The sequence below is a fragment of the Parambassis ranga genome, chromosome 17 (assembly GCF_900634625.1).
Source record: "Parambassis ranga chromosome 17, fParRan2.1, whole genome shotgun sequence".
In the NCBI taxonomy this organism is placed as follows: domain Eukaryota; kingdom Metazoa; phylum Chordata; class Actinopteri; family Ambassidae; genus Parambassis; species Parambassis ranga.
The window spans coordinates 11,398,856-11,426,181 of record NC_041037.1 but is presented as its reverse complement, the minus strand read 5'-3'; the positions used below and the strand labels follow the sequence as shown (position 1 = coordinate 11,426,181).

At 41.7% G+C, this 27,326-nt stretch overlaps 4 protein-coding genes across 7 annotated transcripts; 3 read left to right on the top strand and 1 right to left on the bottom strand.

The window, feature by feature from the left end:
- The first annotated feature begins 1,652 nt into the window (after nucleotides 1–1,652).
- Nucleotides 1,653–5,835, top strand: c8b (complement component 8, beta polypeptide). Of its 2 annotated transcripts, none has more exons than XM_028428224.1 (12): nucleotides 1,653–1,932; nucleotides 2,113–2,257; nucleotides 3,216–3,363; nucleotides 3,434–3,575; nucleotides 3,653–3,785; nucleotides 3,934–4,131; nucleotides 4,213–4,453; nucleotides 4,590–4,718; nucleotides 4,803–4,966; nucleotides 5,194–5,347; nucleotides 5,486–5,557; nucleotides 5,640–5,835. In XM_028428224.1, the coding sequence occupies exons 1-12, from the start codon at nucleotides 1,850–1,852 to the stop codon at nucleotides 5,792–5,794; spliced, it is 1,764 nt and encodes a 587-aa protein (XP_028284025.1). In that variant the 5' UTR covers nucleotides 1,653–1,849; the 3' UTR covers nucleotides 5,795–5,835. The 2 variants fall into 2 exon arrangements, with proteins under 2 accessions (XP_028284025.1, XP_028284024.1); XM_028428223.1 differs by having other exon boundaries at nucleotides 2,110–2,257.
- Nucleotides 5,836–6,048: 213 nt separating this feature from the next.
- c8a (complement component 8, alpha polypeptide) lies at nucleotides 6,049–9,373 on the bottom strand. Its single transcript, XM_028428222.1, has 11 exons — nucleotides 9,197–9,373; nucleotides 8,974–9,073; nucleotides 8,586–8,733; nucleotides 8,353–8,500; nucleotides 8,087–8,276; nucleotides 7,810–7,992; nucleotides 7,307–7,547; nucleotides 7,098–7,229; nucleotides 6,844–7,001; nucleotides 6,525–6,750; nucleotides 6,049–6,334 (listed from the first exon to the last, which is right to left on the bottom strand). The coding sequence occupies exons 1-11, from the start codon at nucleotides 9,286–9,288 to the stop codon at nucleotides 6,165–6,167; spliced, it is 1,788 nt and encodes a 595-aa protein (XP_028284023.1). The 5' UTR covers nucleotides 9,289–9,373; the 3' UTR covers nucleotides 6,049–6,164.
- Nucleotides 9,374–9,690: 317 nt separating this feature from the next.
- Nucleotides 9,691–15,820, top strand: LOC114450135 (uncharacterized). Its single transcript, XM_028428085.1, has 19 exons — nucleotides 9,691–9,829; nucleotides 10,164–11,088; nucleotides 11,188–11,379; nucleotides 11,548–12,091; nucleotides 12,174–12,289; nucleotides 12,390–12,415; nucleotides 12,572–12,609; nucleotides 12,719–12,772; nucleotides 12,876–13,005; nucleotides 13,078–13,237; nucleotides 13,490–13,613; nucleotides 13,701–13,732; nucleotides 13,894–13,957; nucleotides 14,120–14,157; nucleotides 14,389–14,452; nucleotides 15,042–15,137; nucleotides 15,228–15,241; nucleotides 15,510–15,543; nucleotides 15,722–15,820. The coding sequence occupies exons 1-19, from the start codon at nucleotides 9,821–9,823 to the stop codon at nucleotides 15,789–15,791; spliced, it is 2,730 nt and encodes a 909-aa protein (XP_028283886.1). The 5' UTR covers nucleotides 9,691–9,820; the 3' UTR covers nucleotides 15,792–15,820.
- A 600-nt stretch (nucleotides 15,821–16,420) lies between these two features.
- On the top strand, nucleotides 16,421–26,902 carry LOC114449487 (phospholipid phosphatase 3-like). Of its 3 annotated transcripts, none has more exons than XM_028427201.1 (6): nucleotides 16,421–16,770; nucleotides 21,508–21,665; nucleotides 24,370–24,650; nucleotides 24,737–24,794; nucleotides 24,881–25,057; nucleotides 25,335–26,902. In XM_028427201.1, exons 1-6 carry the CDS (start codon nucleotides 16,632–16,634, stop codon nucleotides 25,461–25,463), a joined length of 942 nt encoding a protein of 313 aa, XP_028283002.1. In that variant the 5' UTR covers nucleotides 16,421–16,631; the 3' UTR covers nucleotides 25,464–26,902. The 3 variants fall into 3 exon arrangements, with proteins under 3 accessions (XP_028283002.1, XP_028283003.1, XP_028283001.1); XM_028427202.1 differs by lacking the exon at nucleotides 21,508–21,665 and adding an exon at nucleotides 20,448–20,602; XM_028427200.1 differs by lacking the exons at nucleotides 16,421–16,770; nucleotides 21,508–21,665 and adding an exon at nucleotides 18,826–20,602.
- Nucleotides 26,903–27,326: the final 424 nt, after the last annotated feature.

Here is a 27,326-nt window from a genome sequence, read left to right as displayed (position 1 = left end):
CACCAGCAAAGACTGCGCACAGCAGGTTTGCCAAATGTTCTCATAGTGTTGATCCACCAATTCGTCCATTTGCATGAACAGACTTGATGTGGATTCAGCAGACTCAGCTGTGAGCAGCGCAGCTCTCTGCGGCTTCCTTCTAGGCCTGAAACAAATCGAAAAAATAAGATTTTTCTTGTTCTTATTTTATAAGCTGTGAATTCTTAGTTGGTGACACTGAGTCATTGCAGATATCAAAATGACTCTGAGACATCAATGTTGAAATCAAAATTTGCCAAACATCTATTTTGTAAATAAGAATCTTCCCTGTCCCCCATACCTGAGCCTCTGTGCCATAAGATAGCTCGCTGCCTCTTGGATGCCAACTACCTGTGTTTCTCTCAAGCAATGCCCTACCAGCACCTCCATTTTTGACGTCTGGACGTTTGTTTTGCTCTCGCAGCCATTTTATTTTTTCATTTCTGAATATGTTTTTTTGTTGGGTTGGTGAGAAATGAACTGTGAATTTGTGTTACATTCAAAGTAAAGTACCTGTCTTACTCATATGGAACTTGAAAAACGAAGGAGTTGTGACAAAAAACGTCTACGTTAAGTGATAGGAGGCAGATTTTCCTGTATCTTTGCTTTTAGATGTTCTACATTTGCAACTGAGGTCGCATTGTTTACAGTTTGCCTCTCAGAATCATATCTCTGTTTGAATAAGTGACAGAATCGACTCATTCTGATGTGACATGGCTTCATGACCACAAGCTCAGAGACAGTAGAGTGCATTTTGATGCCTTATCAGGTTTACTTTTATTGTCTAGCCACTGTTCTTCTTGTCAGGTCATTGTATACAGTAAACAGGTCATTGTTGTAACAAAGCACTTAGGCATATTGTAGGTCTGCGCCACTGAGTTAAAATGGTCCTAAAGACAGGCGACTATATAATATGAACAAAAATAGAGATATCACTATTAACTGCTAGACTTACAATAACCAACGGTTACTGTACCCCTGCTCGTGTAAGAAAAATGAGAAATAGTCCAAAATATTTTGTAAATTTTATTTATGGAATTGAGAATTGTCATGAATGACATGAAAAACAGAAAAAAAGAGGACTTTTGTACGTCTATGACTTCCCACATACACTGTGCCCATGCCACTGTTCAGTCACAAATAAATACCATGTGATTCCCATGTTTCCCATGATCGGCCTTATTTCTGCATTTTACTAAGAACTATTTGGATTTTGCTTTTGTATGTATAATGTGATATTAGACATTTTAGTACTAAATCATATATGCCTACTTTCCACCACTGCTGCAGTGTACAGTAAAAGTATGAATGCACCAACCCTATCTTAATGTATTTAATGTTAGGAAAATAGAGCACACTGGTCTCAGTTTTAACTTTAAAAAAGTATGTAGCATTGTTATTCTTATTCAGAGATCAAGTGAGCTGTGTGTCTGTGATATTTTGTCAAATCAGGGTAGGTAACAAAGTTCAAAATACACAAGTTAGTGCCAGGAATCTACCTCATTGCAAAACCATGATTTCCCATAAACCTCATGCGTTATCAGAAGCACTCAGTAAAGTTTACAGTGACTGAAAAGACAAGCAGTGCTGCTCAGTAAACATATCTGTGAATTCTATAGTGCTTAATTAAACCTGATGTGTATGTCAGAAAACACACTCAGACCACAGCTGGCTCTGTGGCTCTCCTGCTGTTCTGGGTTTTCAGTTCCACCTTTGGACATAATGGCAGCGTGGTGAGTTCATATCGAGGCCAGTATTGATCAGCGTGTGTTTACACAGAGAGCAGTGTCTTCTCCTCATTCACAGTAACTCACAACACGCACACACAGCCATGTTTTCCACAGTGACACAGGCGAGTGAGTTCGGTTTGCACAGCCATCTGCTCCCATTTACCCTGAGTTTGGTGCTGCTAAGGTAGGAGATTTATTCATCTGTTCAGTGTGCTGAATTAATTAATGAACTTTTTGTATTTATTCATTTGCTCATTGTGTTCAGTTTCCACTGAGGTTAATTTATGTAATGCTGTTGTCCCGTGGAAACAAGCTCCAAAGTGTCTGTTTGTCTGATTTGATTTTCATCCACTTGTCACAGTAGATTTGCTGTAACAACGGCGAGCGGCGAGGGCCCCGGTGCTCGAGAAGCTCGGTCAGTGGGTGACCAGGTGGTAGTCAATCCTGTGGACTGTGTGTTGTCAGAGTGGAGCTCATGGTCACGCTGTGATACCTGTCAGAAAAAGAGTGTAAGTATAATGACAGGATAGGGGCTGAGTGACAATAACACTCCCTTCATGGTCATGACTGTTAACCCCAGTGTTCACCCTAAAAGAAAGAACTGGTTATTCAAAGCAAATGAATATGCAGCACAATCTGGTGGAAAAGGATCAAAAATGGGTTCTTAAAGCACAGAGGGACATGAGCTGCAGTAAAACAACACGTCAGGAAAAACCTGGATGAATAAAACAGCACGTTATCAGTCAGCTGGTAATCACACAGCTGTGAATAATCAGGGGTTGTGACGCATGAATGAAACAGCTGATACGGATTGGCTAATGGAAACACAACTGCAGACTACCTAAACTAATGCAATTCTTCATTTTTACATAATGTGGAGCAACCCCTGACTCAGCCAGGAAATCACCATGATGCATCAGAATTCACTGGTGATCAGTGAATAATGTACAATGACCGGTTTCTTAATGTCTGTATCAGGTGAAAGGAGAAAAGCTTCATGACTAAGTGGAGACACATTAGATAAACAGACTCAGTTCTAAATATAGACATGTATAATCCATGTAGCTGCTCATTCATTGCTGTTACACATCGGGAGCTGTTCTTTCCTTTATTTTATTTGTGTTGAATCCAACATTTTCTTTAAATTATCTGTTGTTCTATGTTTGTTTCAGATCTGTTTCATATGGAAAATGAATGGCAACAGATTAGATTTAGATAAATTCATTGTTCAGGAAGAGTCTGCATTTTGACACTTTGAGGTAAAGAGCTCCTCTGGTGGCAAAGGTCTCAGCTGATGCACTTCAGTGCTCCATCTCATCCTCTTTAAAGGACTGGGGATTAATAACCTTGACATGACAAAGTGAAAACAACCCACTAATGTGATTTCAGCTGTTATAGTTCCCCGGAGCAGTTTTTCGAGCCACTGTCTTTATGTGCAGTGGCAAACCTTCCTCTGTTTGTCTCCAGTATCGCTATGCTAAGCTGGAACAGCCATCTCAGTTTGGAGGGGAGCTGTGCAATTCTCATGGCCGTGAAGAAAAGGCCTGTGACGTTCCTGCACGCTATACATGTGACAGTGTTCCTGTGTGTGAGGGCTTCCTCTGTACACAAACAGGTATCTCCCACCTGACCTGACTATACAGACAGTAAGACTGTATTCAGCAGTGTGGGTACCTGTCCTGCAGGTCGCTGTATTCCCAGCTCTCTGCGGTGTAATCAAGAGGATGACTGTGGGGATATGTCAGATGAAGCTGGCTGCAAGAGGGGTTCTAAACCCTGCAGGCAGGAGGCTGAGGAGTTTTGGGGAATCGAAAACCTTGCCAAGGGGTGAGTGGCGTTCCCAGGACTTTTTTTGGTATGTGACCATGCTGCTCATCACAAACCAATCTTTGTCATCCCTCCAGAATTAACGTCTTGAACAGTAACCTGGAAGGAGTGGTGCTTGATAACAGATACTACGCAGGCAGCTGTCTGCCTCAGCACATCCAGGGCGTCAGATTCAGAAAGCCTTACAACCTACAGCAGTACACACTAGAGGTGGGAATGGGACAGACTACAAATGTTGTACATAATCCATGGTTATCCATGGTTTACAAGCTGTTTTAATTTTGTTTTGTTATTATGTTGTTGTAAATTGCGCCATTTGTGCTTTATAAGTCTAATAAAATGGTTCTGTTGTCCACAGACAAGAGGCTCATATGATTTCACCCTTCAGTCTTTTGAGTCATACTCTGAGTACGTGGGCAACACCATGAGCGAGCGCAGCTCCAAAATCTCTTTTTCCATTGGCTTTGCCCTTCCAGGTATAGCTGAATTTGGCTTCAACTACAACGATAACAAAGTCACCAAGTCAGTGAAGAAGACTCGCCGCGTCTCTGGCAAGGTGACATCCCATAGTTATCCAATGCTATACTGACCTCTGCATGCAGTCCAATAACTTCCAGCTGCCTTTTCTAAACCCCAGACCAACAGCTTTGTGCGGGCCAAAGCAGAACTGGAGCTGGCCCAGTACATGCTGAAGTCAGAGGATCTGATGCTTCACCCTGAGTTTCTGCAGCGCCTGCGTTCTCTGCCTCAGGCTTATGTTTATGGGGAATACAGACAGATCTACAGAGATTATGGCACCCACTACATAACTGAGGCGGCCCTCGGGGGGGACTATGAATACACCATCATCTTGAACAAGGAGAAACTTGAAAAGTCAGGTGGGAGTTACATGATGGTTGTTTATGGACAGGGTGTTTACAAGTTACTTCTTCATCATCAAAAATCAAATCAAATTTCTTATCAAAAGGGCTCCAGACACTTTAATGCAGGTATCTCTCTGGGTTTGTCCTCTAGATTATTCTTTGGAGGACTACAAGGTCTGTGTGCAGGCGGGCCTGAAGGTTGGAGCGAACATAAAAGGTGTTTATGTGTCGGTGGGAGCTGAAGGTGGAAGATGTGATGCCCTGTTGAATGAGATGGGAGGTGAGATTCACTGTTTGATTCTCTAGTTTTTTAAAGTGAAAGGAGCTTGAACTGTAACTCTGAGGTTATTGCGTCTGTTTCCAGAGGACACAGCACAGGACAGCTCGGTGGAGGACTTTGTTGCTCTTGTCAGGGGTGGAAGCAGCGAATCCATTTCGGCTTTGGTGTCTAAGAATCTTCCCACCCCCCAACTGATGGGACTGTGGGGTGACGGTGTGCGTTTCAACCCTGACTTTATTCGAACAACAGTGAGTGTTTTCACCTATATTCCACATTGTGCTGTTTTGCCTTCATACCTGCGACAACCACGGCCAGAGGAATGGAAACTTTGTTCTGTTGGTTCCGTTATCTTTTGGTTACAAACTATATTCACACAAATAGGATATTGCAAAAAGGTCAAAGGTCAATGACCGTAATGTTCATCGTAATCATGAAAAGAGATGCGGCTTTTATAATGACATTTATGTTTCATTAGACAAGCCCACTTTATGAGCTGGTGACCTCCACAGACTTCGTCCATTACACCACCCTGAAAAGAAACCTGAAGAGAGCCCTGTCAGAGCACCTGGCAGAGGCCAGCCCATGCCGCTGTGCTCCCTGCCACAACAACGGAGTGGCTGTTTTAAAAGGTAACTCACAGGACGCTCACTGCATCAGTCTTACTGTCAGAACCAACCTATATAAAGACTTTCAGTGACCTTTGTTGAGTCACTAAACATTTCTGATATCTACTCATGGTTATTGTGATGGTTCTGTCCTCCATCCAGGCACACGGTGTGACTGTGTGTGTCCCGTTGGCTACAGTGGAAGGGCCTGTGAGGTCACCCAAAGGCAAAAAGGTTAATAAATCAAAACGCATAAGACACATCCACTTTCCTTCTATGACGCTGACATGAGATGTGGTCTGAATTTTCCTGACAGAAATAGGCATCGACGGCAGCTGGAGCTGCTGGGGATCATGGTCATCCTGCAGTGGAGGTCAGATGACGAGGTCTAGACAGTGTAACAACCCAGCGCCCAGAAATGGAGGCATGACATGCAGAGGACTGCAGCAGGAGGCGACTGAGTGTTTTTAAAAATCACTGAACTTTAATTAAAACAACCATACGAAAGAAAATCCTGTGGTGTGTTTTTCAGATGGCTTACCTACATTATAAAGAGACAATGACGTTTTTATGAAGCATTTGTGGTGTTTCTTGACATGCTGTCTCTTGTGTGCTGTCTTTAATTAGATCTGCCTCAGGCACTGACCTGGATTGAGCCTGTTAACCCAGTTTTAATCTTCACATTTAAGGCAATTTATAAAATGACATACACGGTATACACAAAGTCTGCACTGCTATACATATTTATTCCACCTTTACATTTTAAGACAAAGGCTGATTGTATTTATTTATTCTTCTTACTGAAGTGGACTCTCTGCACTCATTTTACTTAACAGCACCTTCACACCGCTGACTCTCTCCAACAGCGCAGAGTCTGGGAAGAGGAGCCCAGGCAGGCTGTTCCACCCCGCTCAGGTGCAGGATTGTCACACACTCTTGTCCGAGTCTTCGTCCCATACGCACAGGTCGACCAAGCTCCCCAGCAGGACCATGACCCATCTATCTTGGTATCTGTTGAGGAAAATAAAAGGGGGTTAAAAGTTGATCTTTAAAAAAAACACAGCACTGATGTGCAAAGAGGAAATGTCTGCACACTGGCATTACTCCATCACATCCGGTGACCTCGGCTATCACCATGTGACTGTGTGGTCTGCACAGTGATTAGCAGATATTAAAATTTAGAATCCCTCAAGAGTCTCACCTCCTCTCTGTGTCTGTTCACAGGCCTCTCCCTCGTAGCCGGACTTACAGATACACTTACAGGAGGTGCTGGAGAGCATGGGGATCCCATTGTGCATGCAGGGGGCGCAGCGGCAAGAGTGAAACTGCTGCAAATACTCATCCACGGCCATTTTCAAATTGCTTATCCTCACACCTACATGGTCAGCAGCCGTGCTGACGCGCACAAGCTCATAAATCGGCATAACCTAAGTTATTGGGAGGAAGGACACAGACAAGAGGATTAAAAATTAAAGAATTAAAAAGTGTGTGACTGGCTCTGTTAAATCGCAGAAAATGACCTCATATTCTATGAGTGCTGGGTTATATTTCAGAGATTTTCCCCACTTCTTGTAGGTGTCAGGGTTCCTGATGGCTAACACGCCAGCACTGCTGTCTGTGATACCTCCCTTTACCAGAGTGTAGACGTCGTTAATCATGGACGAACCTGATAGATTTTCTACATTTCAAAAACAAAACAAAAGCACCAGGTGAATGGAGACACAATATAGTTAAACAGAAATAAAGCTAAATAGATATGGCCAGAATTTCATACCTCGAGTTAAAGAACCGACTTTGTCGCAATGCTTTCCAGACAGTTTGCCACCTACTGTCACTGACGGGGTGGCTGGATAGCTTACACCAATAGAACCACCAATGCAATAACCAGCTTGTTCAGCCTCAACGTCTGCAGGTGTAAGTGAGTGAAACGACAGTTACTTTACAAGATATTTCTCTTCAGATCTTCTTCATTAACAAGCTTACTTGATTGGGCCATGGCTGTTTTGTTGACAACCACGATGTATTCCAGGGAGCCCCCCATGGTTCCTTCTGTTACATAGTGGGTGCCAAACATGTTCAGAAAGCGGGAATACATCCCAAAGTCATATTCCTCCGGAAGATCCATGAGTGACATGTAGAAATCTTCATGAAGCATCAATTTATTACTCCTCATCTTGAAAAGGGCTGTTTGCACTTTGGACCAAATCCTAATGAATCCAAGGTCCTGAGGACAATAAACAAAATATACCACCAGAAAAAGCTGTGGTTACATGGTTCTGTCATCAAATGTGATCCATGAAGGGATGTAAATGTCCAGATTTAAATATGATTGCATATTTTATATTTAACTCCTTTTACCATTAACCAATATTGACACAGGTAACAGTCACATTTAGCATCACAAATACCAGGCTGGCTATTTTCATGTTTTCTACATCGTCTTGTAAACCACGTCAACCTCTATATTTCAACAGATCAGAGCCCACCTGTGACTTATGTTTTGTTATGTTGGTGAGAACCTCCGATTCATGGCTGCCACTGAGTCCTGCTTCCACATAATAGACGCCGACTGTGACACCAGCGTTATAGGATGACTGTGTTTTCCTGGCTTTCAGCAGACCCGCCATGTCCTTGTAAAACTCATAAGAGCCCTCTGATCTAGCCTCAGCCTGCAACAAGTAAAAGGTTTTTCTTCATCAAAACATTCATTTTTATTATCACACAAAGCAAAAAAAAACAGGAAATAAAATAAAAACACAGTACCACAAAACGGTAGGAGTGGTAGTTGTAAGGTTTCCGGTAGTTTTTCTCATCTTCATTGTAGTGCAGGTTCACACACAGTGCATCATAAACAAATTTCCTCCATTCACCATTATAGACATATTCACACATTCCTCCAAAGTACTGTGGGTCAAGTACAGGATCCACAAAGTCTTCAGTCAGGATGTTGTAGCTATGAAAAAGTACAATGAATTGTGTCAATAAATATATTGATAAAGAACAAATAAGTTGAATGTATCAGTATTTACCCCTGCGTGCCACGTTCAGCCCCGGGGATTGGCATGAGGGTGGAACACTTGTCTTTTCTGTTGTTGATGTCATCACAACCCTCCTCATCAGAAAAATCAGCACAGTCCATTTCTCCATTGCAGCGCAGGGACGGGCTGATGCAGCGCCCTGTAGACACATACACACACATATCATTTCCAAACACACAGTGTACTCCATATGTGTTGTCTGAGTGCTTTTGACTGTGGCTTGCCTGTCTGGTTGCAGGTGAAGCTCTCTCCACAGTAATCTGGCTCCAGACACTGGGTGGTTGCTCTTGGACATACTCGTTTGTCCCACAGTGTCTCATAACAGACTGACCCACCAAACTGTGATGGGTTCTCCAGGTACCGGAAACGGAACTAAGAGTTTGAAATTAGATATCATCACTATTTCACCAAGACCCAGTTTGATTGAATCTTCTGGAATACTTATTCAGTGCTCCCTTTGGACCGACTGATCACCTCAAAGTATTGATCTAAACTAAAAATGTAGAGTTTTAACTTCAGTGTTTGGCAGAGCACACATCAACCAATCACAAGCTTCAACAACAAATTAAATGCCTGGTTTCTACACCTTAGTGTAAACAAACTTATCATCACCGTTTGGTCTGTACAGGGGTTACATGGGGTCCATGACGACCAGCTTCCCATCTTACAGTTGATGGGTGTTAGTCTGTTCACACTTCTGTCATTTCTCCCACTGCCACACAAAACATTTGCACCATTACATTTCTGTGTCTACTCCTCATTGTGGATATTTAATTACAGCTGTGGAGATGTAATCAAATAAAGGAATTGTGCAGTAAGGAAAAACATACTTCACCTTGTACCAGCGTTCCATGCATTGACAAGTGGGCTAAAATTAGGTAACAAATACAGTGTGCATAAACCTAGGAGGAAATAAAAAGTCCCCATACTAAAAATGAGTCCTAAGTCATATAAAAGTTGTTGAGGTCTGAAGGGGCTTCTACCGCTGAAGCCTTTACCAACCACAGTAATGATTGATCAAGAGTAAACAATCGCTGTTGTGTAACTTTGGGAGGTTTTGAAATCTCTTCTTCACCACTTATGGGGGTCTCTTCTTCACCCCCATAAAATATCGAGCTATGTCACTAAATAAACACAAACCTTTAACACACAGAAGCAGAGACGCCTTAACCTATTTAGAGGTCAATTTATTAAAAGAAATACATTTTTTTTATTTTGTTCCCTCTTCTTCTAAGCCGCGTTCTCGTTCTACACTAATCAGACAAACGTGGACGCGCACGCACCTTACGCGCAGTGCGCAGCTCCGTTACGTAGCGGCACTTTCAAATTGTTTGTTTTAGCATCATCCGTGATTAGCTTTGAGATTTCACTGAACTCTTCACGGTAAAGTTGTGAAAAAAGACCGCATTGTCTTCTAAAACAGCGCAGCCCTGAACAGTGATGAACAAAGCGACCCGCAATGGAAGAGGTAACGTTGAAGCTGTTTTCTGAGCAACTTTATTTAGTTAAAGGACTAAGCTACAATTAGCTGTAGCACTTGACCTGTGCTAGCTAAGACAGCCTGTGGTTAAAACATTTAATTTGTTTTACTTACTTTGTGCAGTAACATTGTGAAACAAATGTGGATCTGTCTTCTCTGATGCTTTAGCATATCTCCTTATATTCATGGCTTATTTTACTTGCCTAGTCTTTCAGGTGTCTAGGAGATTTGTGTGTCCTCCTCAGTAAATTAAATGTAGATTAAACATATAACATTTGCCATGAGGATAATTATTTCTGTTAATCCAATGATTTTTCTGAAGGGACCAATCAACTTCAAAGCGCTGAGGGCCAAATTTCAAGAAGAAGCCCTCCTGGTTCAGTCCAAAAATGGTCGGCCAGCTGTTGCTGAAAAACCTAAAAAACTTCCACCTCCTGGAGGTCACTGCAGCTTTATGGTTAGCACTATTAATATTGCTGTAGAGAACAAGACACCTGTTGTTCCTCGTGTCATCTTCAGAGATGGGCTGCGGGCGTCTGGAGGTAAGCGACCAATTTCCTTCCCACCACATCCTCAGCAGACCTCCCCATCATACCAGCTCACTAATGGAGATGGCACAGTAAGGCATTCCTTCAAAGACCAATACATGCCTTTGGTGCTTCCTGTCCGGCCATTAAAAGATCACAAGACAGAACATCCAGCCAAAAAGGAACACAAACTGGAGTCCGAGCCAGTAAAAGAAATCTTTCCACAAAGTAAAATTAAGAAGAAGGGTTTGCTGCTTCCCTTCAAGTCAGCCAAAACATCAAAAGCCTATGTAGAAAATGGAGAAGAGCCCACATATGCTGATTTAACCACTAGACCTTGTATTGCTCCTGGTGAGTTGCCTTTGGTGGAAAAACAAACCGCAGAAGATGGGGTTTCGCTCCAAAGTGACCAATCCACCGCTGAGTGCCAGCTCTCTAGTCCAGAGATCCCACTTACCCCTCCTTCTGCAGAGACATGTGTTGACTCTGACAATAAAATTATGAGCACTTTGGAAAGGGCCAAGAAGAAGTTCTCACGCCGACAGATGTTGATCTCTGCCAAGCCCAAGAATTTGCATTCTCCTGACTACTCATCCAAAAACAAGGTGTTTCCTTCGCCACCAAAAAACATCGATAGTGTTGGAACTTATCCACCAATACCTGCACCTGTGTGTCTTCCACCACTGGCTTGTATATCAGCCCGGCCTTTCTTCAAAGCAAGTAATGTTGCACGCAGTAAAATCTAATCTGTATCTCTGTCTACATTTTAACATTCATTAATGATTGCTAACACATTTTTAATATTGTTTTTCCCACAAGAACCAGCTATGGAAAAGCAGTTTGGCAAAGACAAAGTTAAACACCCCTCACTTAAGACCAGTGAACCTCATCCACCATGTGTTCCACTAAAGAAGCCTTTACCTGACCTGAGAACACTTGGGCCTCTGCCAGCAAAACCAGCCAGACCTCCATTAGTAGTTCTCAGCGGCTACCGTGCACCTACATTTTGTGGTACGTCATCTGCCAGTTTCCCTAACTTAGTTTTTTCTTTTTTTTTTCACATCTTCCCTTTTGTGGCCACAGTTTTTTTGCTAAAATGTGTGTGTTAGTGACTGTTCAGAAGCTGCAGTTTACATTAGGCTGAACATCTGTTTGAATGCTGCTTTTGCTTTTTTATAGAGGTGTCACTAGATCATAGCCAAGCACCAAGTAAAGAGCCAGAGCCTGAGCACCCACCCATCCTCAACCCTGTGCTGGACACCCCAGAGTTTCCAGACTTTGAGAGTTCAGAGATGGAAACAGCAGAGGGCGAAGCTATTAACATTGCTGCACTAGAACTGGAGGCTTTAGATTTAGTCAGCACAGATGTTCACACAGCAGTTGACTTTGGGGTCATCAATGGTGAGGGACCACAATCTGACTTGTCAGCATCTGATCTGGGAGAGGCCAGTGAAAGCTGTATCATCCAAGATCTGAACATCGGCAATCTAAACATAATACCCCTGGATCCAGCCAGCTTCCCTGAACCAATAAACCTGTCAGAGTTCCCAGAGGCTGCTGTGCCAGAGCAGTGGTCCCAGAGTGAGGACGTGCCTGCAGACTGTTTTCCTAATGCTCATTCTGAAGAAACTGATCTGGGAGCTGCTCAGTGCCTGCCTGTCCCAGAGGAGACGGAGCTTAGTAGCCTCGCAACATCGAACTCCAGGATTCAAACACATCCAGGGTTAGTTACTGCAGCAACTGGTATTCACTTTGTTGTTGATGTTTCTGCTTTATACAGTTGGATTTGTTTTCTCCTTTTGTAGTGAATATCAACAGGACGATTGCTATGAAACATATGAAAATATTTATGAGGACGTAGAGGACATAAACAGATTCACCATGGGCCAGAACTCACGCAAACGAAAAGCTGGATTAAAAAGTAAGAATGTTTACCAAATGCACAATTTAATATTAAAATAAGAATAATTGATTCTCCACATTTTTAATAATTCTAACTTCATGTTAAAATTTTCTTACAGATCCATATGCTGACAATCATCCAATGGTAATTTTTCAAGTATATTTTTAAGTGTTTTATTATTATTTTGTTATTTTTTAAGTATATATCTCAGTGAGTCTTACCAGAAAAGGTCAGACAGGGATGAATAAACGTTTTATCAGTCATCTTTTGTAAATTGAAAACCATGTTCTTGTTTTTAAGGAGGATGCATGCATTAACAAATGGCCACGAAATCCATGGTATGTTTTTTTTTTTTCTTACACATGCAAGACTTGTGTTCTGTCATTCTTTTTGCCAGATAGAAGACTGCTATTGATTTTTTGACTCACTGTTGTAATGTCACTGCAGGGGCAGTGCATCTGGAGAACATGGTCATTCAGCCCATAACCATGTCCACAGTCTGTAAGACATGTCATCCTCTCACACAAGCTCCTTATGTGCCTGATGCCTTCACATATTTTAAGAGTTGGTTTAATGTGTACCAGCATGTTGATTTGTTTTTCAGTAAGGAGCACCAAAGCCCCACTGCTGACCACAAAGAACAGAAGAAAAGGGAAAAGCATCGACTGGAGAAGGAGAAAAAGGAGCAAAGAGAGAGAGAAAAGAAGGAGAATGAAATGAAGAAAAAGTTCAAAGTAAGTGTTACTGTAGTGTACCATCCTGCTTAATTGTTCTGGAGACAGTACATCGCAGGTTTCACTCTGTAGGTGACTGGGGAGGAAGAGCCCATGTACCACGCCAAGGTGATGGTGGCCAGTAAAGTCCGCAAAAATGACCTGCCAGTGAAGAGCGGGGACACAGTCAGCATCATCCGAACCACAAACTGCCCCAAAGGCAAATGGTTGGCCCGAGATGCAAACCACAAGTGTGAGTTAAGTCATTGTTGGTTTAATTTTGTTATTACAATAAAACAATTATTTAGAATACTGTTTTGACATGTTGGGAGCTGAGCTGTAGAATGTCCAAATTCCCCCTGAATGTTGTGCTTAGAAAAACATCATTACAGACATTCCTAACAGGAGTGCTATGCCTTTTTCCAGCCTCCCGCTGGCACATTTACACCTCAGTGTCATTAACTTTGCAGCATGCTCAGTAAGTGCTCTTGGTTGGATGTTGCAGACGGTTATATTTCTGTGATGAATGTGGAGCTAAATATCAAGGAGATGCTAGAACTTGGCAAGAAGGCTCAAGCAGCTGGACGAGGAGGCAACCTGGAGGGAGATACCATCAGCATTGGGAGCAGGTACCGGGTAATTTACCAAAACACTCTGTGGCTCTGGTTTGTAACCTTTCACCCGCCGACAGTATCATTTTGTTTTTTCCTTTGCAGATCCTCCAGCCACCCTGTTCTAACAAGCAGTTGTAAGTGTTGTAACTTCACAAAAAACCCAATGTGGTTTGTCAGTGATGTGGAAATGTATGAAGGAATTTGACGTAAGCTGGAGAATTTAGATGCTTCCCTGAGAAACGTCTATCATCAGCATACATGCTGTTTTTAATCATGATCATTTGTATCTTCACAGTCACAGATGACAGTGAGGAGTGGGCCTGTGAGGATGAGATGCTCTCACCATCCAATGAAAGCCAGTAAGATGTTTACTCAGAGCTGCGTTTACATGTGCCACTTCTAAGAGGAATGTCAGGAACTACTGACCACATTAGAATACGTTTAAGTAATTCCCTCTGGAAGATAAAATTCAATTTATGCGCCGCACAGAAAATATAATTCTGTTTCTTCTCTCTGCACAGTAGCTTCCCTCAGCAGACTGACTCGCTGCCTGAGATGTGTGAGTTTCCTATTCTGTCCTTTTGAAGTGAAAACAAGAGAGCAGAAGATGCCCCCCCCCCCCAGTCTTTTAGTTTAAAGGGAAATGCAGGCTCTCCCTGTGGTTGTTTAATGTAACGCATTGACATATGGCAGCCTGTAACATACCTTTGATGTGCACTGTTTTACATAACTCACCCCACACCCCTCTATCACCCATTCACTCATGTCCTTCATGTGCTCACTTTGACAGCATGCGTTCATGCCGATGCTCAGCACACACTAAGCGATGCCAACCTGGAAGACATGCACACGCAGTAAGTGTGTCAAAGCAGACTCATTTCCCTGCCAGTGCTTACATACATAAACATTACTGCATCTCTTCTTTAGAAGTGTTTCTCTATGGTGTCAGGGTGCATCACTCTGTAATTACTAAACAACTTCCTATGAAGGAGTCATGAAACAAAGGCAGCATTTATCTACTTCTTGTTATATTTGTGTTAATCTGTGGTGGATCTTGATTACATCTTTTCTTTATAAAAGGTCAAAAATAGTGAAAACCCCAATTAACCTAAGGTGAGGTACCATTCTGTAACCACACAAACTCAATGAGCTACTGTATGTAATGTAGAAAAGACAACAAATCCTAACATCTAGGATTTTGAATTCTGTAATTGATTGGATTGAAAAATAACTGGTCATATTCTTTGTTAAAGAACAGTAGCAGCTCAGTGTGGTAACAGACTTAAAATGAATTTGCACCTGAACACAAAGCTCTTTAATGCAGATAATGTACAGAAGTGTGTTTTTATTTCAGTCTTACTATTAGACTGTATGCATTGCATAGGCGCCCCCTGTAGGCTGATGACAAGTATAACTGTTAGTGCTGCCCTTTCCATCTGTCAGGACCAGACATGAAGCCCTGCAGAAACTGGCCATTTTCTTCCAACACAGCAATGATGAGTTTGATGACTTCCCTGATGGTGGACCAACCCCGACAAAGTAAAGCGTTTTCTTACAACCTCTGTGTTTTTAACAACGCCTGTTCAGTTATTAAATACTTTTTTTCATTTATCTCATTCCTGTTTAAAGTGCCGACCCACCAAGTAAGTTTACAAAGTGAAATTGTTTCCATGACTTCACTGTTGTCACCACTGCTGTCACTGTCACTGATAAAGGTAGAGCTAAAAAGGAGGGCACTTATAAATCACCTTGAGGACACTGCAGTTTAACACGTGGTGGAGGCCTCCATGTAATGGAAAATAACTTAAGTGCAACATTTATCTCCTTGAAGTAACCTGGAGTCTTGATGGATATGTTGCAGAGACAGTAGTTCAAAGTTGTGACATTACGTATCTGCTTGCCTTTATCTAGACTTCTTGTGTGCTGTGGAGGAGCCACTGTATCTGTAAGTGTTGACAGTTTCCATCTAATCAGCAACTGGAGCAGGGCTCCGTTTGATCTTCATCCGTATTAGCACGGTGCTCGTAGATTGCTCTTTCCGAAGAGGTGCACACTGTACTTCATGTTCTTTGACATCGCTCTCATGAACTGATGTGAGGCCCCCGCTGTGTTCTGTGTGACAGTGAACAAGAAGTTGACTTCACAGAGCTGGAGCTCCTTCCTCCTCCACCACTGTATGCTGACACCTTCTGATCTGCAGAGGCAGGGAATATCTCTCCAGGAGCACTTTTGAGAGCCTGCTGTGAAGAAAAGATCACACGTTCTATTGTAACTGTTCTATAATTGTGATTTTTTTTTTTTAATATTGGTTAAATCTGTGTTGTTCTATACACACCTTCCTTTCACAGGTCACTGCTAAAAACGTTGGTGTACTGAAATACTACACTTTGTCCAAAGAGCAATAACAGTAGTTACCTGTTCACTTGTGGTCTTTACAGTTCTGAATGTGTTAATATTTTTTGTTTTGTTTGTTTTTTGCATTTGTATTTTGTTTGTGGTATATCTAATAAATATTTGTCACTGATTTATGCCTACATTGTTGTCACTTGATTTACTCTGTAGTCTGTAATATACATACACACATCACCTGGGAAACTTCTTCCTCAGGCTCCTGGCTGACTGCTTTGTAAAATAAAAAAAAAAAAAAAAAAAAAAAACCTTTTGTTGCTGGAGCATCCTTCAGCAGTGAGAGGTCAGTGTGGGAATTACCACTAAGAACTAACATATGGCATTAATTGAAAGGGGAGGAGCAGGAGGAGGGGCTTTGTTAGGAGGTTTGTCCCAGGACCTAACTACCCCTACAGAAAGGAGTGAAGGATGGTTAGACGGTGGTGAGCTGTGGTTGTTGGAGGCAGTCTGGTCCAAGTAGTTACAAAGAGCGTGCCTCCTTGAGTAGATACAGACTAGCGTGACTAATCCTCCTCCGGATCCATGTAGTGTCGCTTAACACGTGTTTATAAAAGTAAAAACCCAGAACCTCCACAGCAAGCTAGTTTTTATTCGCTTCCATTAGAAAGGCTTCAAACGTTTTAAATGCAACGCTGCTTGATTTATGAGAAAACGATGGCAGGCGAGACGAGGAACGGCGGAACTTCACTGAACAACAATAACTGCAAAGACCACAGCAGGAGAAAGTTGCTGGTCGGCGTGGATCTCTTCTGCTTGTTTTTAGGTAAGAGTCCCACTATTACCAATTACCGCCATCACTGCAAGAATGCTAAATGGCTTTTATAAATATTGTGTTGGTGTAAGTCTTGAGGAACTTTGTACGACTTACATTGTGTTTACTTTTTTGTATTATTATTTTAATCCCTGCTGATTTTGTGGTAATAATGCAAATTATGAAAACAATTATCTCGGTTTAGGTTACACAATTGATATTGTCAGTAGTTGTATCGCTAATAACTAATTATTATTTTTTATTTTCTGTATTTGAATAACAAATACGACTATAAACAAGCTAGCAACTGTTGACTAGCTAGCTGCTATACCTATTCAGCTACCATTATTTGAGTGATTAAATTTGCTTAGATTTTTTAGTTTTTAAACTATAATTGCTTACAGGAGTTGTATACGTCTTTGGTCTCCTGTACTTAAAAAAGTTATTTAAAGACTGTTATCACCACACAACTTTAATCAAACGAGCAACCAAGTCACACTAGCTAGATGCTGTAGCTATTAAGCTAATAATAGCGTTTTCCTAAAAAATGCATTAGTTTAGCCAGTGGAAGTCTGCCTTCCTCTACCCCCCCAAAAATGTGCTGGCTGACGGGAAAGTAAATTAATAAACTGCTCCAGGAGGGATACAGTTCTCTGGTCTCCACCCACACCTGTGTGGCTTTGACGGCTGGTTATATTTTCCAGATTTCAGTCACATTCCACTGCAGCTGGAATTCTTAAGATCTCAACATCTGGCGTTATACACTTGTGTGTGAGGAGTAATTAAGGGAAGTGGTGAAAAGGTTACACCAGAGTGTGATTGGTTTAATGTGTTTTTGTTTTTTTTACTCTTCTTCGGTACTTTCTCTAGATCACTCTTACTTTCTTCTCAGTTATGTTCACAGTGTGTTTTTCTGTGTGTCCAACTATAAAGATTAAACTGTTTGCAGCTGCATGGGGGAAAAAACAGTAATTCAGCTTTTGTTAAGTTTCATATAGGGTTTTCACAGTATAAACAATCCTTTTCTGACAAGCTGTATTTAATGTTTGACTCTGTGGAGGGTAAATCCACATGATTTGTACATACCTTCCCACAGAGAAGCTTGTCAACAAACCAGCAGTGTTTCTCTGGCTGAATCTGTGGTTTAAAGCGAGCAACCACAAAGAGGAAACAGTGGGTCAGTGCTGGTAATCACTACAAACTGATTGCAGTTTTAGCATAGCTGCATCAAGGGATATCACTCCCTGCACTCTCATCCACTCCCAGCTCCTCATGGACCATCAGTGCCTGTAAAGATAAGCAAATCATCACCTTGAATCACTGTTGACTGGAAATGAGCCCCCCCAACACACACAAGTAAACACCAAGTAAAACTGAAACTGTATTTCAGTTCACTTTATTTATTTTTTCTTAACTGGCCCATTAAAATAATAATTACGAGTTTCAGTTTCAGTTTGAAACCTGAACCTTCCTGGAATACTCCTGTTTTTGGCTTCCAAGATTCATTTCGATATAAGGGTCATTAAAATTAGACCTGCTTGATCAGAACCGTTTTACATTTTTGTCAAATTTTACAACTAATCCTACATAAAGCTAAACTTTACAATTTATTTATGTGATTTTATTTGTCACTTTTAAAAGTTTATCTTCTGTTGTAAAGAAAAGTAACAGTTGTAGTCACTGGTGACTCAGTGCAGATGGGTGGAAATATGAGTATATATAAATAAGTTTTGACCAGATGGACAGACAGACAACCTGTGTGGGGGCTGCTGCAAGTAAAAACAACTGCATCTGTGTATATGCAACAACTACCTCATGTGCATATACATTCAGATGAAGGGTAGTGGAAAATGTGCGTCTGTTTGTTTTAATAGTCGCACTCTGTTTTGGCGATTGCCTCAGAATATGGTGGAGACTTAATTCAGCGTGAGGCTTATACATTGATTCTAGTTTCCACAAACTGCAACTTCATGGAGCTGCCAGATCTTTATAATAAGTTTTCAGACAGCGCTTCATTAAGTGCTGAAAAAGTTATGAGTCTTCATTCACAGTGTTTGCTTATTTTAGGTGAGGACGCCTCAGCTAATTATGAACAGAAAAAAACACATTTTGTTTGTTTCTGTTGTTTTTGGGTTGATGTTGAGTTAATGCAAAACACATACCCCTGACTGCTGACTGGTGTTGTTGTTGGCGGGGTGAGAACACCCTCCTCCTCCTTAGATGCGGGTAGAAAGGGAAAATCCCAATATGCTTCAGTGACTGCTGATGTTGCAATGTTTAGATGGATGCAAGGGGTCTGAAGACTGAGCACAGGGAAAAGAAACCCCACGCTGAATTTGTGGAAAACATAACCTGCCTATGACTGTCTGGTTCTGTTTTTTTTCCAATCAGCTGAAGCACTTGACCCCACACAGGTTCCTTTAAAGCTGTGGATCAGTCCATTTGCCACTGCTCTGTCTCTCCCTGTCAATCTCTGCCCCTCTTCCTCTGCCCTTGTGGCTTGTCTATGAGTCTGTGTATGCGTTCAGAGTGCGGTTGCAAGGGTCAGGGCTCTGAGGTCAATGTGTTTCACATCTTGCACTTCTAGCTCTGTGTGCTTTTCTTTATTTTTTTTCTTCAACTGCTTTATATCAGCAGTTTGAGAAGCCTAATGCCTGTTTTGGAAAGTCCTGTGTTGTTCTGCTCATGGCTAGACAAACTATACTGAAGGGATCAGACATTCTGGACTGTAAAGTAAAGTATATTTTTACAGTCACAGAACTGGTGAGACATCCCACCCTGCTCTTTCTTTTTCCCTGGCCTTGCTCCAGTGCAGAATGTAGCTCCATCCAGGTATTTGTTTAAAGAATGGGATTGAAAGTGAGAAAGTTAATAAGGTGAATCCTGCTGAATGTGGAGGGAAGAGGGGCCTTTTGGAGTTCCCAGAGCACCACCGCTTTTCGTCTGTAACCTGAGCTCAACCCAGCTGGACCTACAAAGGCCTAAACCAGCTCTGTGTGTGTGTGTACCTAAGGGGCTGCATGGCTCAACAGCAACTGAAGCATGTTTTGACATTTGGTTTTGTAAATTATGCCCCTCCCCAGCCACCATCAATCTGCTTGTTTTTCTTTGTATCAGTGGATCACAGAATTATTCAAAGGGTGACTTGAAAGCTTAATGTCCCCTTTGAAGTGTTTTAAAAGTGTTTTCCAAGTTCTGGAGATTCTGTCAGAGATTTAAAACCTCTCCTGGGTCCCACAGTCCCCCTCAAATACACCAAAGTTCTTCATTGAAGCCTGTTTGTAAATGGGGAAAATAAGCTGTCCATTTCCTCTTGCATCTTTGTTATACCCACTCTTATGTATGTTGTCTAGTGGTAAATAAGTCCCTTTTTGCCACTTTGAGCGCTGAAAGATGCTAAATCAATCAAACACAAAGACCCAAAGGCATCTTAAAGAAGTTTTAAAGAAGTGCACTTTGGAAGGAAATGAAGACATGGTGTATGTTTTTTGTCAGATACCAGCAATGTCTCTTAGGAGCATGACAACTTACCCATTTAATGATATATTCAGATCAGTTGAGCCTGTTTTTGACCGTGCAGTTTCACCTAAGTGAGTTTACTGTCAATGCATTTTCTGGGAGTTTTACATGTATTCATGTGCTGTCCATTGTTGTGGTCTCTTACCTCATGTATCTGTCCAACCATACAGTGGTGCTTGTTGCTGTGTTTTTGCACAAATCTCCCTTCCCGCCTTACCAAAGAGGAATCTTCTGCAGTGACAACAGCATCAGGCTGCCCTATAAGGACAGCACAGTGTCCAACACTGTGCTCACAGCAGTGGGTGTCACTGTGCCCGTGGTCTCAGTAAGTCTTGGTGTGGTGAAGCAAGAGAAGGAGACAGCATTTCAGGACGCTCTCAGTTCGCCAAGGCTTGATCGTGACAGCTCAAACGATATATGATTGGTTCAACAGGCTCTGATTCACTCATTGGTTTCGTGTCATTGATTGTAAATCATGAATGCCACTGGTTTTCCACAGCATTTTCTCATTAAGCTTCAGAATTAGATTTCCTTCAGGCAGCCATTGGTTTTTAGAGTTTTGATCTAAATAATGACATGCGTAACTATTAAATACTCAATCAGGTGTGCTCATTTACTCTAAGAAGCCACAAAATAATTAAGTAATAGAAATATTTACTGTGGTGGCTTCATCATTAGACGGCGTTTTATCACTCATGTCTAAACAATTGGCTGCTATTATTAGTTTAAATGCTTTTGGGCTTTGGGGATTATTTCAGTTTTAGTTATGAAGATTGGGTTATTTTTAAGCCTCACTTTGAGCTCTTGCTATTTGACGTCATTAGGCAAGCATGCATTGCCCTAAGAGCATAATTCCAGTTGAAGGCTTCCTCTAGAGATAGAGATCACTTTAAAAACAGTGTAGTATGCTTTTGGAAATGGCCGGCATTAAGGCATAGCATACATGATTTCCAGTTAACAGACTAAAAATCTTAATACTTCCATAGATTTGCTCAGGAAACATACTCTCATCATGAATATTGAATAAAGCTGGATTCATTTCTTGATTGGTCACAGATAAAAGCCGCCAAATGAACTGAGCCGGTCCTAGATGTTCCCTCATTGCCTCTTGCTTCTACCCATGACCTCTGTAATTTGCATATCATTAACCCAGCACCTCCATCTCTCTCCCTCACCCATCCCCACCCCCCTTTGTTGCTCCCTGTGCCGCTCACTGCTTCTTCACACTAGCTGGTCTTCCTTTCTTGGTCATTGAGACCAGCGCTGTTCAGCCTTACCGTAGAGGGTTTTACTGCGACGATGAGTCCATCAAGTACCCATCCAAAAATGGAGACACCATTAGCGACGGTGTGCTTAGCGCTGCTGGCATTCTAATCACCATCCTGTCTGTAAGTCACCTCACTCTGATCACTAATGTCATCACTTCTTATTTTTCAGCAGCCTTCACCATTACTAGCAGCCCAGTAAACTAGAGCACATGAGTTTGTTTTGTGTATTATGTGATGTCTTGTATGATGTGTACCTGTTTTAAGCCTCCAAATCAAGCCACACATTCACAGTGGATATACTGTGTATGCTGAAAAATACACCTACATACACTTCATCATAAAGCTTTATCTCACAGTTGACACACCAGGGTTATAAACTGAGATTATCCAACATGATAACGGGAACAATTCTTCTCTATAGCTCCACTATCAGCTGCTGTTATTGGTTGCAGCACATTCTAGATAACAACCAGTCAACAACATTTCTCTAAGACTTTCCTCCTGAGGGCTTAAGATGATTCAGATGATTAAGGCACTTAAAGTAAAGTGAATTGTTCAGTAGCTTGTTGCAATCTCCTGGGAGAAAATGGTGAGTCAGAATCTATGCAACTGTTATTCAAATTCACTTTCTTCTTCTGCCATTAAGAGTCAGCTGTTAGTGTGTAAGAAGACTGCTTAAAAATCTGTCAAGGTGTAGCGTTCTAACTAATTTGAAGACTGAAATAATTGAGCTGTAACATTTTAGCAACCACCCTGTCACCACAAAGGCCATAGAAACCACAACTACTCACTCCCCAGCAACCAACCAGCAACTATTTACAAAATATTCATACCACTTAAGCAGCTGTTTAGCAACACATTAGCTACCAATGAGAGGTTATTAATATGCAGTGAGGTTATACCCACATGTCTCTAGGACACACAGAAATCAGCAGGCGCATTTAAAATCAGAATTCTTCTGGTAGTCTTTGGTTTTGCTCAGCACTGCTCCAGCATGTGCAGTTGTCACCTAGCAGACGGACACTGTTGTCCCTCGTTGGCTTCGGGTTTCATCGTCTCTCCCTGCAGACAGAGATTTGGGGCCACAGGGGTTTTCATGGTGAGAAGGAGTCCTGGCTTTGTAATTATGGTTGACGCAATGGTTGTTTGGTCAAATACTCTAATTGGGGGGGTTGGATTGTGGTGAAGGCCCCCAAACAAGAAGATATCTCGTTTTCCTTTGGCACAACATGACCTTTAAATCCTTCTTCTCCCCCAGCGCGTTCTGGCCAACCTTTTGTTTTCTGAACCGAAAACTCCAACGTCGGGTCATTTAGTGCTTCATTTCCCATCAAAAGAAGCAGGGAAATACTAGAAGTTGCATCTTGTATAATTTACGATGATTTTTATGAGAAGAAAGGAAAACTCTTTGGTGTCACTTTGGAAATACAAGACTTTTAAAAAAAGCCACAAATCAGTTTCTTTCCCAGTGATTATCTCTGAGGTTTCAACCTAACAGCTACTTTAACTACACTGCCAATTCATTTATTCATTCACATAGTTAAATCTCTCACAGAAGGGGAACCAGATGTGTTTTCTCCCCTTCCCTCTTTCCCATAAAGGCAGCTGGACTGTATCAAGCTGGCTCTAAAGGCCTGGATGGTGGAAACGACACACTCTATCAGCTTGTTAAATCTTCTCAAGGGCTATCACTCAGCAGAGTGTTTCCCAGAATGAGACTTATTTCTGCGCCCCTCAGAAGAATGTCTGATGAAACTGAGATACTAACATGAAAACAGCCAGACATCCCTTGTGAAATCGGAGACGTTTCAGTGAGACAGCCAACGCAGTTGAAAACAAACGTGCCCCCGACGTGCGCCGAGTGGAGTCTGGCCACCAAAATGAGACGCTATGCCTAGCTCAGCACTTCTGCTGATTAGAACCAGCAGTACACCCCCCCTCGCTCCTCCAGTTCTTTCCCTCCCACTCTCCTCATTCCTCCTCACCTTTTCTCTCCTAGTTTGCTTCATTTCTTTTTTCACTCTCTCTCCTCTCTCCTCCAACTTCCTCTCTGTCTCTCACTCCTATCTGTCTCCGCACTTTAATTTGCGTTTTTGAAAACAACAGTGGAAGGTTTGGGGGGGTTGGGAAGTCGTTTTTTTTTTTTTTTAGATTTCAACAGCTGTTTTGAGTTATAGTGAACCCCCAACCCCCTAAGCGTGCCTCACGTGTCAATTGTTGGTTTTTTAGATGGTGGTTTATTTACACACTTCTAGAAAACTATACATGGCAGACAGTTTGAGTTGCCTCCCACGTTGTCACACTGTTTTCTCTCAGAAGTGGAATGGCAGGTAAACATGTCCCAACTATTAAGTAGGCCTTTTCCAACCACTTCAGAAGTAATCACTGCATTCTATTTTAGCTGTCAAAATAACACTTTGAACTTCAAAAACTTAGTTTGGTTACATACGTCTCTTGGTTTTTTTTCCTCACAGAAAAAATAAATCAAATGTGTCTTTGTTTAGTTTATGGGTAGCTTCATGTCTTGTTCCTGAACGTTGCAAAGCATTCTGTGGTCTTTTCCTGCTGTGCTGCTTAAGGGATCTTAAAAACAAAGAGCTTGTGAGACAGGTATCATTTTATTGAATCGGATACACTCTCCTACATGTGAACGATGATTATTGTAGCCATTATTTGTAGAAAATTTTGGCTCTCTTGCACTCACATTTTCACTAAACACTTTCACTAAAGAGGAGATATGATTTTAGTGTTTAGAAAAGAAGGTGCATGCTGTGACTGCATCTGTCATGTCACTTACATCTCCATCTCTCTTCTCTCTCTTCAGATCATTATTGGGGAAAGCTACAGGATCTACTTTCTCAATGAAGGATCCAAGTCTTTTGTGGGAAACCCCTACATTTCTGCACTCTACAAGCAGGTTGGAGTGTTCATTTTTGGCTGTGCGATTAGCCAGTCGTTCACCGACATCGCCAAAGTGTCTGTGGGCCGCCTGCGCCCTCACTTCCTTGATGTGTGTAAACCTGACTTTTCCACTATCAACTGCTCTCTGGGATACATCACTGACTACCAGTGTCAGGGGCTAGAGAGCAAAGTTCAGGAGGCCAGGTATTGTAACTACTACATGAGCTGGCAAACCAGCAAAATAGTAGCTTAAATAGTAGTAGTAAAGTACTGTTGTCTTTTCTCCTCAGGAAGTCTTTCTTCTCTGGACATGCATCATTCTCCATGTACACCATGCTTTATTTGGTGGTGAGTTACTGAATTGTTTTTAACATCTTATTCTATAGGTCTGTGTATAAATACTTACGTTGTCAACCCACTATTCTATCTTCCAGTTGTACCTGCAGGCTCGCTTCACTTGGCATGGAGCTCGCCTTCTTCGCCCTTTGACTCAGTTCACTCTCATCATGATGTCTTTCTACACTGGCTTGTCCCGTGTTTCTGATCACAAGCACCACCCCACTGATGTGCTGGCTGGCTTTGTACAAGGAGCCCTGGTTGCTTACTGCATAGTGAGTGGTTTTGTTGGTGTAGCTTTCTGAATTAGATTCAAATCAGTTATCTATGTGTGGTTTCATTATTGGTCGGGCTTAAGACAGGAGCATGATGTCTTGAAATGGGTGTTTGTAAAAAAACAAAAAAAACAAAAAGGGACCCTTGTGGGACCTAAATATCTGGGAGTGAAATTACCAGCCGGAAAGTTACAGTCTCTGATAAAACTTTCCTTGTTGTTTGTGTTCATTTTAAATATATTCAAGTGTTGATGTTGTTTCTCTATGCCCTCCACAGGTATTCTTTGTGTCAGACTTGTTCAAACCCAAAGGAAGACGCTCGACTCTGTCTCCAACCCCAGTGAAAAAGGATCTTGTTCCTGTGACGGACATCAGAGAGCGTAACAACCCTCTCATCATGGCATAGAGAAGACTGCAAACTGTTTATAACCCTGACCTGTGCCTTTTTCTAAATTGCTACTACAGCCACTAGTCAATACTGGATCAAACACACTTCAGCAATCTGAAAATGCAGACAAAGATGGAATCTTGAAGCTCTCGCAAGATGGGAAAAGGCAACGGAAAAACCGCTGAGCATGTTATGCTTTCACAATGGAAATTTTTATCCAGACATTTTAATAATGGAAAAGAGAGACAACGTTCTCTTTTTAAACCGAGGGATATTTGTCCCTCATCCTCTGCTATGAAGATTACTGGAGATTCTCCTCCATCATGGTCTTTCCATGGACAAAATCAAACAAAACCTAGAAATGGCAGCTGTAAAAAAACAAAACAAAAAAAAAGCTGTGTGTGGCTTTTGTACTTTCTCCCACTCAGCACGGGGACCATTATCCTCATATTTGTGCCACACACACTCGCCGTGTGACATTAACAAGTCACCACAGAAAACAAAAAACAAATTCCTTAATAACAGGAAGGATGTTGTTCTAGTTTGACTTTTTACCAACTTTTTATGTGTGATTTATAGCACTATTTTAGCTAAACTATATACTGTTTGTCACCACTTGAATTACCTGAAGTGAAGCTTTTGAAAAGCTTTGTAAGCTTTTATTAGGTGCATAATGTCCTTAGAAGGTGCACATATGTAACAGTAGGTGGGAAGTACAGTGAGGGTGTGTTTTGGATGTGGGCCTCCTTCTGCCGGCTAGGACGAGCCCCCACTGAGCCATTTAATGAAATGACTGTTATATGTACCAGACCGGTGCTCACAAGTGTTAGGTCAGTGTATGCGAGTGTATGTCGGGTGTGTCTCTTGTGTGTTTCTGTGTGTGTGTGTGTCTGTCTGTTTGGGTGAGGCCTTTCTGTGAGTGTGCCAGTGTGTCTTAATGTCAAGTCTATATATTTCAGTGTTTATAGCCTACAAGTGTGCCTTTCTCAGGCCAGAGAACAGGCACCTGCTCCAACAGACACATGTAACACAGGACGGGAACACTGTGGAGAAGAAGCATCATGTACAGTACTTTCCTGTGATATACTGGGACATTATGCAGTTATATATCTGTGCAGGCATGTATTTGTATACCGTACCTAAAAACCTAGAAATTAACCTCAAAGAGCAGTATTTACTTACATTACATTATCCATGCTGAAGCATAATTTAGTGAAAGAGTAACAATTTAAAGTATTTTGGCACATTGTAAATACAACGGCTGACATTGAGGCACTGCATTATAATAAACAACATATAATAAAGCCAGATTTTAATGTACTGTTTAACCAAAACAGATTATTGTTACAACCACTGCCTGAAAATGACACTTCATACAGGATTAGGAAAACTGCAGCATTAGAAATGTAAAGGCAATGCTGTAATATGTGTGTGTATAGAAACAGTTGTGTATTTCACCCACTATGACTTTTTGTGTCAAGACCTGTGTAAATGTAAAACATGCTGCTTGAAGGGGCAGAGCTTGGTAAATGTCATCCTGTTAAGATGACAACTTGTGAATATGAAGTTTTATTAACAAAAAACAGCAACAAAGCTCATAGCGAACAGCTTCAGTATGTTTTTTGTGAAATAAATCTGTTTTAGTGTTCTTTTTGTGTGTGTGTAAAATTTTGTACAATTCAACTGACTTATCAAAGATAAAAAGTCTTTAATAAAAACAAAAGATCTAGAGTGTGTATTTTCTGGTATGCACTCACTTGAGCAAATATGAATTCCATAGTCTTGTACCATAGTTCAGTAGCTGGCCAATGTGTGCGTGTGATGGAGAGATTTGGGCGTGGGGCAATGGTAGACTTCCATGCGTGGCTTCCTGTGGGGAAA

Excerpts from the sequence above, each read along its gene's own strand:
- c8b (XM_028428223.1), top strand. The coding sequence starts at position 1,850 with ATGTTTTCCACAGTGACACAGGCGAGTGAGTTCGGTTTGCACAGCCAT. Across the intron at positions 2,258-3,215 it reads ATACCTGTCAGAAAAAGAGT|TATCGCTATGCTAAGCTGGA; the intron begins GTAAGTATAATG and ends GTTTGTCTCCAG. Across the intron at positions 3,576-3,652 it reads ATCGAAAACCTTGCCAAGGG|AATTAACGTCTTGAACAGTA; the intron begins GTGAGTGGCGTT and ends TCATCCCTCCAG.
- c8a (XM_028428222.1), bottom strand. The coding sequence starts at position 9,288 with ATGGGGACTTTTTATTTCCTCCTAGGTTTATGCACACTGTATTTGTTA. Across the intron at positions 9,074-9,196 it reads GCATGGAACGCTGGTACAAG|TGGGAGAAATGACAGAAGTG; the intron begins GTGAAGTATGTT and ends TTTGTGTGGCAG. Across the intron at positions 8,277-8,352 it reads GCTGAACGTGGCACGCAGGG|CTACAACATCCTGACTGAAG; the intron begins GTAAATACTGAT and ends ACTTTTTCATAG.
- LOC114450135 (XM_028428085.1), top strand. Across the intron at positions 11,380-11,547 it reads CCGTGCACCTACATTTTGTG|AGGTGTCACTAGATCATAGC; the intron begins GTACGTCATCTG and ends GCTTTTTTATAG. Across the intron at positions 12,290-12,389 it reads ACGAAAAGCTGGATTAAAAA|ATCCATATGCTGACAATCAT; the intron begins GTAAGAATGTTT and ends ATTTTCTTACAG.
- LOC114449487 (XM_028427200.1), top strand. The coding sequence starts at position 20,297 with ATGATATATTCAGATCAGTTGAGCCTGTTTTTGACCGTGCAGTTTCAC. Across the intron at positions 24,795-24,880 it reads ACACCATGCTTTATTTGGTG|TTGTACCTGCAGGCTCGCTT; the intron begins GTGAGTTACTGA and ends TCTATCTTCCAG. Across the intron at positions 25,058-25,334 it reads CCCTGGTTGCTTACTGCATA|GTATTCTTTGTGTCAGACTT; the intron begins GTGAGTGGTTTT and ends TGCCCTCCACAG.